The 14,459-nt window shown below is 43.8% G+C and overlaps 1 protein-coding gene across 1 annotated transcript; it reads right to left on the bottom strand.

Moving 5' to 3' along the window:
• Window positions 1-5,230: 5,230 nt before the first annotated feature.
• LOC118542104 (olfactory receptor 2B11) lies at window positions 5,231-6,187 on the bottom strand. Its single transcript, XM_036102006.2, has one exon. It carries the CDS (start codon window positions 6,185-6,187, stop codon window positions 5,231-5,233), a length of 957 nt encoding a protein of 318 aa, XP_035957899.2.
• Window positions 6,188-14,459: the final 8,272 nt, after the last annotated feature.

Here is a 14,459-nt window from a genome sequence, read left to right as displayed (position 1 = left end):
CAGTGACTAATGACTCTATAACAAGACAATCTGGTTAATCATCTACCTGAATCTTTTACAAATCCTGTATTTAGCATGTGAGAAACCTTTATTGACCGAAGGCAGATCCTCTGTGGGCGTCAGTGAAATTTTTAGAGTATTATTATCGAGTTTTCCTGAGGAAGATCTTGGCTTTCTTTTTTGTTGAATTGAAGAGCTGTCTACTCAGGTTGGACACCTTGAGAAGGTGGATACCAGGCCATTTTGACGAGAGCATCCAATAAATGACTGTTAAAGATCTTGGCTTGAGTTTTAACCAGTTATCACATCATCTCTAGTGATCATGCATCTAGTTATCACAAGAAACAATTTAAAAGATTTTGTACTGAAAGCAGTAAGTGGTGCAGTGAAATAGTTAAGTTATTCCAAGAATGCTACCTTTCTTGCAAGAGTAATTTAAACACAAGGGAAAGATTCTAGGCTTTTGTGCTTTGCTAAAACAGTGCCCTCTACTGATGGAAACTTTTTCCTGCTTATTCTCATTTTTTTTTGTGGCTTAAGCCCAGTGACACAAAGTCTGGTGTGGATGATGAGGCTGGACAACTATTAGCCAATAGAATTAGGAATTTGTGCAAATGGTAAATATAACATTACAATTATTTTAAGTAATATTAAACATTTTCCCATTTTTTTTTCTTTTTGACATTATTAAAAAAACATTTTAAATATCCTAGAAATGTCTTCAAGGTAATGCCAATTTTAGATCTCTCTTAACTTTTGGCCAAGGAATTCAGGGCTTTCTGGCTAACTTTGGTGTGATAAGTATTTATCAGGAGCTGCTCAATTCTTTGAGTTGGAAACACAATTTTAAACATGTAAGACGGGTATAGAATTTGCCAAAGGTAATCGAGTCTATTCTTCTTAAAGAATAAAAAAGGCTTTCTGTTATCATTGTTGCACAAAGTCTAAGTTACTATAAGTTACTATGGGTGGAAACGCAGCAGCCGTGGGGTTCAGCCCAGGCGTGAAGACTAAATCCGTTGTGGATACGAAGGTGGCGTGTCAGCCCTCCACCGGCTTGCCCTGCGGGCAACGCCACACCTGTGCATCGGTCTGTCTGAAAGCCTCCCGCAAGCGCTGCAGCTGAGTGATTGTCTGGTAGCCTTCCCATTTAACAAACTCGCAGGAACCTATTTATATCTAAATACTACGTGATAGACATTTCAGCGAGCCACATAGTGTGTGTGTGAGGTTCCTAAAGACTTTTCAATCATTCATTTCCATTCATCAACTGAGATTTTGTTTAGTGTGTGAAATTTTTTTTGAATGTATAGCAATAGGATGTTGCACTGGTAGCAATTCATCTTGGAGCATAATAAAATTAATTTGACCCACCCCCTCAAAAAAAAAAAAAAAAAGAATCTCACTACATTCACAGTACAGACCCATAGATTTCCAAAGCTTTCCTGGCAAAGTGATACTTTTGGAAAAGTAGCTGAAAAGCACACACCCTATCCTGTTTTCTTCATGAGTGTTTCCCATAGTTTTCCACAAAGTACTCAGAAAAGCAGAGAAAAGTGAATTTCAGGAACCTTACCATAATATAGAACAGTGCACTAAAGCACTCAAAATATTTGAGGTCTTGGGTTTTACGATAAAAATTTATCTACATTTTTCTATCTATTCTGTCAGTTTATTGTAACAGAAGCATGCTTTCATTTAATTATCAGTTCAATTATTTAAATATCTTCTCAAGCGTCGAATAATATTGATGCTTCTGGAAAATTCATCGTGTTTACCTTGTGATTTTATGTAACTCTGATGTAGAATATTCTAGGGGTCCCCAGTGTTCTAGCTCCCTGCGAAACCATCCCCAAAACTCAGTGTCTTGGGATAACAACCATTTTATTATACCTCACCATTTTGTGGGTTGGGAATATGACCAGGGCTCCCCTGGGAGGTTCTTCAGCTCTGTGCTGTGTTTACTGAGGTCACTGGGTGGTATTGAACTGGTGGGCAGGAGGGGCTCGGAGAGCTCCACTCAGTGTGGCAGAGTGGCTGGAAGTTGGTAAGAGAGCAGGTGATGGAATCCGCCCACAGTCTCCCCAGCACGGCTACCATAGGGCAGTTAGCCTTTCACCTGGTGACTCACAGACCCAGACAGACTGTATTTAGCTGCATGCTGACAGATTTCCTATGATCTTGCCTTGGAAGGTCTAAAATATCACTTTTACCTCATTCTAATAGGATACTTTAAGATCATCTTTAATCTAGCACACCTGTTTCGAGAAATAGAGTCCTCAGTCGTCTCAAATGTGTCCTAAAATTAGGTCGGATCGGTATGTAGCTGTATGTATGGACTGACTCCTTTGTGTCCATGCTGCATTGCTCTCATTGAATTATGTCTTGGACCTGTGCCATTAGGAAAAGGCAGAAGAAAAAGCTCTTATGCATTATTATGCATGTCACTAAGGTAGTTCTAAAGGGCTTTCAGCTATTACCTGGGGAGGGCAGCCCAGTGGAAAATGTCTTTGTGGTCGTGGAAATGGGAATAGTCATGGTTCTTCTACATTTCTTAAATCAAACGCTATAGCTTTGTGATATATATTTTCTTTTTGCCTTTACTGTCAGGAAGACTTCTTCAATTTTCCTTTTGTCCTAACTGTCATACGTTTCTTGTTGTTATTGTTATTATTATTATTATATTGATTTTTCTCTGCTAGGTCATGTTAGTATCTGGGATATGTATGGCAGCAGGATAAAAATGAATAAATTAAATAGAAATAAATAAAAACATGACAAAAGTGAAAAAAACAGAGTGCTAGTATCATGACTCTGCTCTATTAAAGAGACAGTCAGTAGGGACATTAGTGGTGGTCTCAGTTCCATCAGTTATTAGAGCAACCACAGCCAAGTTACTTCTCCAATAATCAAATTCTTCTATGACAATGGAAAAATATAAAAGTGTTTACATCATGGGGTTATTTTAAACAAGATAGCATACATAAATACACTTAATCTGGTACATCTTGGAAGCCTTCTACAAATGTTAGCTGTTATGATGACCTTGAACTTGTTATTTAAACTTTTAGTGTCCTTAACTTTGATTGTATTTATATCTTGTATTCTCAACTAGAGCATTTTTTTTTTTTTTTAGATATTATGCTGTTTTGGTTTGTACCCATAAATCTAATATAGAGTCTTATGCATCCATAATAAATATGCTTATTTCTAGACAATGGAAGGGAAACTTCTTATAGAAGAAACTCAAACTTTTTTTTTAAATATTTTTATTGTTATGTTAATCCCCATACATTACATCATTAGTTTTAGATATAGTGTTCCATGATTCATTGTTTGTGCATAACACCCAGTGCTCCATGCAGAACGTGCCCTCCTCAATACCCATCACCAGGCTAACCCATCCTCCCAACCCCCTCCCCTCTAGAACCCTCAGTTTGTTTTCCAGAGTCCATTGTCTCTCATGGTTCTTCTCCCCCTCCGATTTCCCCCCCTTCATTCTTCCCCTCCTGCTACATTCTTCTTCTTCTTTTTTTCTTTCTTAACATATATTGTATTATTTGTTTCAGAGGTACAGATCTGAGATTCAACAGTCTTGCACAATTCACAGCGCTTACCAGAACACATACCCTCCCCAGTGTCCATCACCCAGTCACCCCATCCCTCCCACCCCACCCCCCACTCCAGCAACCCTCAGTTTGTTTCCTGAGATTAAGAATTCCTCATATCAGTGAGGTCATATGATACATGTCTTTCTCTGTTTGACTTATTTCGCTCAGCATAATACCCTCCAGTTCCATCCACGTCGTTGCAAATGGCAAGATCTTATTCCTTTTGATGGCTGCATAATATTCCATTGTATATATATACCACATCTTCTTTATCCATTCATCTAGAAGAAACTCAAACTTCAGGGAAAAAAAAGCATCACCTAAAGTCACAGGAAGAAGAAAGTAATCCCATTCATTTTTGGAATTTTTAAAAAAAGTTACATAAAATTTATGGAATTTAAATATATGTAGACAACCTCACACCAGTCAGAATGGCTAAAATTAACCACTCAGGGAACAACAGATGTAGGAGAGGTTGTGGAGAAAGGGGAACCCTCTTACACTGTTGGTGGGAATGCAAGCTGGTGCAGCCACTTTGGAAAACAGTGTGGAGGTTCCTCAAGATGTTAAAAATAAAGCTACCCTATGACCCAGCAATTGCACTGCTGGGTACTTACCCCAAAGATACAGATGTAGTGAAAAGAAGGGCACATGCACCCCAATGTTTATAGCAGCAATGTCCACAATAGCCAAACCGTGGAAAGAGTCGAGATGCACTTCAACAGATGAATAGATAAAGATGTGGTTCATATATACAAGGGAATATTATGCAACCATCAAAAAAATGAAGTCTTGCCATTGCAACGACATGGATGGAACTAGAAGGTATTATGCTAAGTGAAATAAGTCAATCAGAGAAAGACAATTATCATATGATCTCACTGATATGAGGAATTTAAGAATCAAAACAGAGGATCATAGGGGAAAAGAGGAAAAAATAAAACGAAGAAATCAGAGAGGGAGACAAACCATAAGAGACAAGAGTCATAGGAAACAAACTGAGGGCTGCCCGAGGGGAGGGGGTAACTGGGTGATGGGTGTCGAGGACGGCATGTGATGTAATGAGCACTGGATATTATATAAGGCTGATGGATCACAGGCCAGTACCTCTGAAACCAATAATACACTGTATGTTAATAATTGAATTTAAATAAAAAATATAAACAAAAAATAAAAAAATAAATATACGGAGACAAACATAAATTTATTACAAGTAATATCAGATTATGATTCAGTTTCACATTATGTATCCTTAGGACTAATGAAAATGGAAGAGGGAAGATTGGAAAGAGACAAATGGGAGAAAAATAAGGAAAAACAGGAAGATGAAACAGGGCAAGAATTAGGAAAGTAGAAATGACATAATTTGACAAATACTTATTGAACGCCAGTTCTGTTTAAACGACTCCTAAAAACATACGGCCCCTGAGAACAAAAGCTATTGGAAGAGGTGGGGTTTTAGGTACCATGACCACACAGAAGGTGAAACGTTGGGATGGGGACTTGGGGGGCTCTCGAATCTCTCAAAACACCTGTGCTGTTTGGGTATCGACTCCTTCAGCACACAACACGCTCGCCCAGGCTTCTGTCACCCATGGAGACTGACACGTCTCAGAGCCTCATCTCCTGCAGAACCTCCAGGTCCTTGACAAGAGTCTCCTCAGAGCTCCCTTCACATCCTTATTCCTCAGGGTGTAGATGAAGGGGTTGAGGGTGGGGGTGATTATGGAATAGAAGAGGGAGATAAACTTGCCCTGCTCTTGGGAGTAGCTGGAAGGGGGCTGCAGGTACATGTAGATGGCAGGCAGGTAGAAGAGGGAGACCACCACAAGGTGGGAGGAACAGGTCCCAAAGGCTTTGTGCCTTCCCCTGGAGGACTGGATCCTGAGCACCGCGCGGGCAATGAAGCCGTAGGAGAGAAGGATGAGCGTTAGGGGCACCAGCACAAAGAAGGCCACCAGCACAGCCAGCGTGGCATCGTTCACGGCGGTGTCTGCACACGACAGCTTGATCATGGCTGGCACCTCACAGAAGAAGTTGTTCAGCACCTGCTGCCCGCAGAAACGCAACTGCACTGCCAGCACCACCTGAACTAGGGAGTTGCCAAAGCCACTGAGCCAGGCCACAGCCACGAGCTGCTGGCCGAGAGGGCGAGGCATGATCACGGCATACCGGAGCGGCTCACAGATGGCCACGTAGCGGTCCAGGGCCATGGCAGCCAAGACGATGCACTCAGTGCACCCCAGCCAGTGGAAAACGGCGTACTGCACTGTGCAGCCACCGTAGCTGATGGTCTTCCTGGAGCTGCCCATGTTGACCAGCATCTGTGGGACTGTGGTGGTGGTGTAGCAGAGGTCCAGGAAGGAGAGGTGGCCGAGAAAGATGTACATGGGGCTGTGGAGCTGGGGATCCAGCCGGGACACCAGGATGATGGCGATGTTCCCCAACATGGCCAGAATGTAGGACACCAGGAGGACCACAAAGAGGGGGAGTTCCAGCCATGGCCTGTCAGAAACACCTAGAAGGATGAATTCCTTAGGGGGATCCCCCAGGAAGCTCTGGTTGTCACCTCTCATGCTGAGGCATTCTCTGGAGCCTGTGATGAGTCAAAGTGAATGAAACCTGAGAACAAGAATTAGTTGGCTTCCTCATGGCTGTGCCTGAGCTTTCCCAGAGAGTTGCATCCTGTCTTACCTCCATGGAGACCCCGAGATATGGGGGAGTCAGAACCAGGAGGCAGAGCAGCTGCCCATGTGTTTTGCTCTGCCTCCTGCTCTGTGACCTTGACTATGCCATTTAATCTTTCTGAACTTTGATTTCTGCATCTGCCACGTGGGGAGAAAATACTTGCAAAGTTCTGGGGATGATAGAGCGGCTTGATGTTTGTGAAAGCATATCAAAAATAAATAAGAATTTTCTTCTGGTTTGGTCAAAGTCTGCTTTATGCCCCATCACCGTTACAACGTTTGATTTCTCTCTACACACTCACTGGCAGGGAATTGACCACTTTCTTTGGCTTTCTGGCTTTGCCTTTTGGAAGTGGTTGTAGGAGGGAGGTGAGAAATGGCATCAAGCAAGTTAGAAGCACACTCGACTCACCTGCTAAGGCTTACATCTGGCTCTGTCACCATGAAGAGGTGCTCTCTGGCTTTCTGCACATGCTGGTCTCTCTCCTAGGGCCGTTCACACACAGGCAGCACTATCATGCACTTTGAAGTAAAAAAAAAGTACAATCCAAGATCCTCTGAGACCCTGGCGTGAAGGAGCTAAGTCACTTTGGCTGTTGATTTGGTCATGGCACCTAATAAGATCCCAGGACATAGGGTTTTGAGCATCGAGAGAAAGATCTGGAATGTGTAAGAACCACAGCCCCTGGAGTTTTCTCTGAAGGATCAGATTGCCTCTAGAGCTAACATTTATCGGGCGGTTTGAGTGACATCTAGGTTTCCTGCACAATTTTGTTGCCAAGCAGCTGTTTCCTCTTGCAATTAGAAAACACAGCTGATTTGATTTTTGGACTCTGCAGCTTCTAGAAAGCAACTGGGTTGCCACCTGCTGATTCATGGGTCTCTTCCACTGAGGTCCATCAGCCCCCACCGCCTACTCTCTTCCCAGGACCACAAACCCTCAAGTTCATGATGGCGATGATAGAATGCATGAGAGGACTGAGAAGAAATTAAATCCTGTGTGCAGGTAATTTATGGAGGATTCGTTCTTAGCTCCTCATTTGGTGCTTTATGCATAAACTATGAAGTCATGGAGATCTACTCAGTGCTGTGGCAATAAACAAGTGTTGTCCTCCCCTCCAAGTCCTGCATTCTTTTTTTTTTTTTTTTTAAGATTTTATTTATTTATTTGACAGAGAGAGACACAGTGAGAGAGGGAACACAAGCAGGGGCAGTGGCAGAGGGAGAAGCAGGCTTCCCGCTGAGCAGGGAGCCCGATGCGGGGCTCGATCCCAGGACCCTGGGATCATGACCTGGGCCGAAGGCAGATGCTTAACGACTGAGCCACCCAGGTGCCCCCAAGTCCTGCATTCTTAAGAACCCTGGTATTACTTGAAAACAGCTCCAACTCTGGGGTTCAATGGATACCTAAGTGCAAACTATTTTCTCTGTTGTTTCAAAACTACATACTCTTTCCAATATTCTTGTGGAACACCCAGTTGTTACACTTCTTCCCACTGTTCTTTGGAAACTACTTCTTGGGTGACTCTTAGAGAATGCAGTTATTTTATCTCTAATGGGAGCTCAGGACACATTTTCGATTCAGTGAGCTGGGAGGGGCAAAATCGGGCTTGTCCAACTTTCAAGGTGAAAAGTAATCACACCATTTCCCTTTCTTAGGTTTCTGATTCCAAAGTTTCTTCTCAGAGTCTACACTGGACAAGAAAGGGAAATGTTGCAGGGATAGTGAGGAAAGATACACAAGGATGGAGGAACTAAGAAAGGTAGAGGGTAGGTATGGGTCACACTTAATAAGGAATGCAAATTACGAAACACTCTCTGTGAGCCAGATGCTGGGATTACTTAGTGCTTTCATGACTCAGTAAGGGGGATGTTTCTACCCGCATTTTGCTGTTGGGCAGAGTGGCTTGGGGAAGATGACTGGTCTACTGTAGACTACTACTTACATAGCAGCACATGGTAAAGCCAAGACCAAAAGCTAAGCTCTTGCTCTTAACCATTATTCTCTTTAGTACTTTGCTTTTGAAAGAGCAGGAACAGCATGCACGCACATCACTGAGACAGAGGAGAATGACAGAAACAGGAGAGTAATGTCACCCAGGAGAAAAGGGGGAGGGGATTGAAGAGGAGACACTGAGATTTCCAGTTCAGTATACCCGGCGTGCATGCACGTGCGCGCACATACACAAACACACACTGGTGGACTGCAGAGCTGGACACCAGCTCAACCTGACCTTTCTCACTCTGCATCAGATGCCTTGTGGTCGCACTCTGTCCACTTTGGAACTGCTTCGGATCCAGCCTCTGAACTCCCTTGACCTCCTTACCCCTTCCTATCACCCAGAAAGAGGTATTCCCCGGGGCACTGCCTTGCTTCCCAGGATAAACACAGCGATTTCCACATCTGCCACAGTCACACTCCAGCAGAGTCCTTCCAGATCTGGGTCTCTAGCTGTCACTTCTTCCCTGACGTCTAATCCCCTTTTTGACACTGTTCACTGGAGCATCCCAAATTTACCCTGTCAGCTGTTCCTCCAAATTCAGTCCAGCACCTTCCTTCCTATTCCTGGCTGCCTCTGCATCAGTTACCCTGACTCAGAGTGTTACTTCTGATAACAGTCCTCATTGGTCATAGTTCATCAGTGACATCCTATTGGCTTCACTAGCCTAATGTCGGAGCACATGCTATCTGTCTCCCTGCATCTGTCGTCCTTGGCCAGAACCACCATCTGGACCCCTCTTATCTAACCCGCTACTCACATTGCCAATGGAGTCATCTTTCTAAGACTCAGGTCTTAAGAGCAGAAATACCTTTAAGTGTTCCAGTCACCTAAAAACGAAACAACCATCTCCTTAAACAGTTGTGTGGCAAGAGTAGGGTTGTATTCTTCTAACTCTTGTGTGGCAAGAGTAGGGTTGTATTCTTCTAACACTGAATGCCCTGCCATTTCTTCTGACCACTGTCCCATCTCTCTGTCTTAGCAACTGCCATGAGATATGTCAATGACAGGACTCATGCCACACCTACTGGTAGACCAGGGAGATTTTGAACATATTGACAAAACCCTGTGATCTGTATCATTCTATGTATGACATATAACCCATAGATAAATGCACATGTGTAGATAAATCTCCTACTGTCATATATTTTTATTACCAAGAGTTCCTCTTGGAAATCAGCAGAACATGTTCCCTACTCCAACAAACAGGAAAGGACATCTAGGAATAAACTTATGAGCTGCGGGAACGTATACCATTTGTATATGGGGTTTTATTGCCCTATTAGTCCAAGATCTCTTTCTTCAGTCTAAAATTCAGTCTAAAATTTCCACCACTCAGATAAGCCGGTGAAGGCCCCATTTAGCTGTCAAGGTCTGAACAAGGGTATTGAGTCTTGGGGACATTTCCCTTCATCACACACAGCAAAAGCACTTCTCTCAGGGTTTGCTTGAGTTTCCAGTCCTGTCCCCATGGCATGCGTACTCTTGGGTGGCAGTTCCCATAAGACGACACTCAGGAAGTGAGCTGCCACAGCAAGGAGGAGTCTGAAGGCACAGCCTCTGCGTGTTCTGCTAACTGTCTTCCACCAGGTCCGTGTGCGCAGTCACCGGCCCGTCTGTCCCCAGGCCTTGCTTTTCCTGCACTAGTCCTTTGCCTACCCCGAGTCCTCCTGCCAGGAATGCTGTTTCATGTCACACAGGACAGCTCAGCTTCTGCTTCTTTCAAACCATCCTCACTGATGGCTCACTGGATCATTCCCTGCAAGCTCCCATGTACAAAGGGCTTGGAGGAGCATTGATACCCACATATCCCCACAAGGGGGCTGAGGTGTACTTCCTCAAAATGCCTTAATCATAGAGATTATGCAAGTATTTCATAACAAGCAGTATGAGAGGAAGGGAAGTAAACCAGCACTGAGTGAACACCCATCACCTCTCCATTTGTATACCAGGAACCACACACGTGCCATTTCATGTCCTCCTTCAGTAACTCTGGGAAAACCAAGAAGTCCATGAAGATTAGGAACATGCTTTTCACGCAGGTCAGCACCCCACTATGACTCCATGGGACAGCTATTTAAGTCTCCTGTTGCTGGTTTATCCAGAAGGAAGTTACCTCCCCATAGATGTCCTAACCCCCGACCCAGGAGACCCCCACCATCAAAGTGTCAACTGTCCTGTTTTACAGCATGATTATTTTGTTCAACACCCCTCTTGCAGACACCTGTTCCCCCCCCACACAGGCCACTGCCTACCTTTGTTCTTTCAATATTTCAATTTCCTGCTAAATTTTGCCTCAAAGCTTTCTTTCTCTGGGGCTGGTAATATTTGGCTTTCCTCACTCCATTGCTCTCTTTATAGGGCCATACTGGGATTACTATTGTTTTTGTGACTATGACACAAGTTTTTCAAAAATATTGAATGGTAGTGGGGCCCTTGTGTGGCTCAGTCGGTTAAGTGACTGACTCTGGATTTCGGCTTAGGTCATGATCTCAGGGTTGTGACATCCGAGCCCTGCATCAGGCTCTGTGCTCAGCATGGACTCTGCTTGAGGATTCTCTCTTTCCCTTTCCTCCCTCCTCTCCCCCCACTCATGCACTCTCTCTTAAATAAATACATAAATCTTAAAAAAAATACTGAACAGAGGTAGAAATGAAAAAAGGGTCCTCATACACTGTGAACAACCTCCTCTCATCTGATGAATATTGGACAGTTGGTCTACCTACAAGCAGGGGCAGCCTGTTCTGCTCCTAGCTGCTTTTTCTAGCTTGAAGTACACAAATTTACACATTCTGCTTAATTATGGCCACTATTCATTGACTCACGTCTCCTCCATCTCATGTCCCCTTGCTCTCCAGCATAGACCAGTGTTCATGCTGAGGACTAACCACTTACCTCCTTGGTTCGCTGGCTCCCACGGAATATTTGCTTAAGGAATGGAAGCTTTATTGGCTTGTGATGGTCTTAGCTGGGGAGGGGCGCTTAAGAATGGAGTCATTGCAAATGCTCTTTGTATTCCAGGAAGACACAACCTGTGTGCTCTGATGAGGCTGCTGGGACCTTGCCCTCACCTGAGTTTCACCCTCTGAGCAAGTGTGGAGAGATTATTCTCAGACAAGAGGAAGAGTCTGCTCACTGGGGAGACTCTGCTTTCTGGACTTTTTCTGGGTAATGAGGAGGTCCGTGGATCTCCTCTAGCCATGGTCCCTGGAGTACCTGCAGAGACTCTGATACCATGGAGCAGCTAGCTTATATATTTATGTAGTGGAGGTTACTTCTAAAGATATGCTTCTTAGGTGACAAGCCATCCCTACTCCTTTCAAAATTACTCTCAGGTTACACTTGACCTCATTCTTTCCATTCATTGCTATAAGGGCTCTGCTCTTTCTCCCCAGACATTGAGAGGAAAACCTTGTCCTCCTTTGCTGAGAAGTTATCCCTGATGTTCTGGTTAATTAGTGTCTGAGGGGTTAGCTGGTAATTGATGTAGTGTGTGAACTTGGAGTACTTGCAATTAATGGTAAATCTTAGAAGACCAGATAAAATGGACCAATAATGAAGAATGAGGACTCTGTATTTTTAACTCTTTAGAGCAGGTGGGTGTCGTCCATAAAGTCGGAGTGGAAGAGTAACTAGTATAGCATGTAATTCAATGAGAGTGTGGCCACAGCACAGGCTCAGCACCACGGTCAGCCACTCACTGTCTGTGTGTCTCTGAGCAGATTACCTAACCTCTCTATGCAGCACTCATGTGATCAGGAAAGTATAGGACACAGTAGTCTTGGTCTTCATAGTTTTTTGCAAAGGTAAAATGAGTTGGTTTTTGTTTGTTTGATTTTTTTGTAAAGCACTGAGGACAGTGACTGGCACAGAGTAATAACTTTGAATTTTTTTCTGACTACTACACGTGGTCTCAGCTGCCTGTTCCATTTGTCACGAGGAAGGGATGGCCAGCGAGCCTTTTGGTGGACAGTCAGCATGAAGTGGTGTGCGTGTTAACTCATGAGCTGTAATTCACATGAATAAAAGCTGGTGCTAGAAACCACCATGGACAATGACACCTTCGGGCAGCTACTTATCCTCTCTAGGTGTCAACTCGATCATCTTTGGGTAGCTCTAGATGTTGGAGTGGGACGAAGATAAGGTCATGGCAGTGGCTTCATTTTTATGTTCTGGGGTTTTGGGAAGAATTTTGTCTAGCATTAGACAGAGGAGAGAAAGCCTGACCCAGAGGAAGAGGGGAGATTGTGCTTAGGGGATAAATTTGGGGAATTCCCCCATTCTAAGTACTGCTCTGCTGTGTGCTCTCCCTGGGAGAGCGGGATGAGAGATGTGGAATGTCTTAGGAACTGTCTTGATGTCCAGGTGGGATGATTCTCAGAGACATAGAGGCTTTGATATCTGTGAGGTTGGAAAACAAAGAGATGGAATCCACAGTCTTGTGCCAGAAAATGCTGGAAGAGTGTAGATGGACACTCTCGTGACTAAGACTGACACAGGGTCCCTTTCATGTGATGCAAATCATCTCTGCTCCCACATATTGTCCACAGACCCTGGCACTCCATGAGTTATATATTCCAGTTTCCCTGATAGACCTGGGAAGACAACAAGATGAATGAGATGCTGGGAAAGTTGGCCGAGATATTTGTCAGTCTTTCTTTGTTTTCATATGTGCAATGTAGACATGATGGCTGGAGACTTAGCAGCCATGTTCAACCTTGAAGCAAACTTGAAGGTCAGAGCTGCACCCTAAGAGTGATGGAACATTCACATGAGCCAGAGCACCCAATAATCACAGACATGCATTAGCTGTTGGCTCCCTGGTTCCTTGATGTGAGAGTGATAACCTTCCATCTTGTTTATAGCACTGATTTGGGTTTTATGTTTTAGGAAGCTGAACCTAATCTTGACAGACCTTTTAAGAGTTCGTGAAGTTTCTCTCTTAACATTATTATATTATGGGCCATAATAAAGCTGTTGTATTAATAATCCAAGCCTCTGGGAGAATGTGACCTGAAGCAGTCCGTGTGGATATGGACATAACAGATTAATAATTGAATAGTGAGCATGTGGACACATTTAATGATCAAAGAAATTATAGTTAGTGGAGAAGAGAGAGTCTCATTCTGCTTGGAGTGAATGGGAAGGTTCTCTTGTGGAGGCAGAGGGTGTGATACAGTTGGTATACATTTCTGGAATTTCTTCTTATTTTAGCTGTGGTTAAGATTACAGCAAAGGAGACAAAGATTTGTGCTGATCACCAGAAGAAATATCTCTAGAACAATAATTATTTAACATGAGACCGGTAAGTGGTGGTGGTGAAAAATGGGCATCTGGGGTCAAATGAATGGGATTCAAACCCCACCATCCACATGTTAACCACTGGACCTTGAATGAGTAGGTTTCCTGAGGATCAGTCTTCTCATCTGTAAAGTAGAAATAATACTATCTGACCACCAAGTTGTAAGAAAAACTGAAATAAGATTGCGAGTATCTTAGTGTGGTTCCTGGCACAGCATTTTATAAGTGGCTGTCTAGCTCTCTGTTCCTGCCTGCTTGTTTTCCTCCCATCGACCTGTCGACAGACGTGGAAGGAATTCTCCCCTCGTGCCATGCAGCGATGATGGGGATAAATAGAGTATAAACAGACTGACTTGGCCTTTGAGGAAACTCTTTGGGGTGAGTGAAGTGTTCTCTGGCTAGATCGAAATGGTGTTTCACAGTGTTGTGTTTATCTCATTGTGTATAAAAATGAGTGATTTCTGTCTAATGTAAATTATACCTCAGTGGTGCAGAAAAACAGACATTACCGAAATTATTACCTGACTATGGAAATACAATTGAGAGAAGGATTTGGAAGGGAAGCAAAGAGCAGAGAGAATGACTCAGACAGGACCTAACCCTGACCAGGAGAGGTGTGGGGATGAGCCGTTCCTTCTGGACGTGCCTCATCATTACCCTCACCAAGCTTAATGCCCTTGGGACATCCACTGGCAGACGTGATGATGCTCAGCCACACTTCTGAGCTGTATCTGTCGCGTCTTCAGCAGGACGTGCAACCCATTTCATACCTTGATGCGGTACCCTCGACCTGCCCTGTGCGGTGGCAATGTCCACACACGGGATCCAGGTCCTATGACTCATCGGTTCGTGTAATGTCT

Source organism: Halichoerus grypus, chromosome 2 (genome assembly GCF_964656455.1).
Source record: "Halichoerus grypus chromosome 2, mHalGry1.hap1.1, whole genome shotgun sequence".
Taxonomy (NCBI): Eukaryota; Metazoa; Chordata; class Mammalia; order Carnivora; family Phocidae; genus Halichoerus; species Halichoerus grypus.
This window is presented reverse-complemented; position numbering and strand designations above follow the sequence as displayed.

Excerpts from the sequence above, each read along its gene's own strand:
- LOC118542104 (XM_036102006.2), bottom strand. The coding sequence starts at position 6,187 with ATGAGAGGTGACAACCAGAGCTTCCTGGGGGATCCCCCTAAGGAATTC.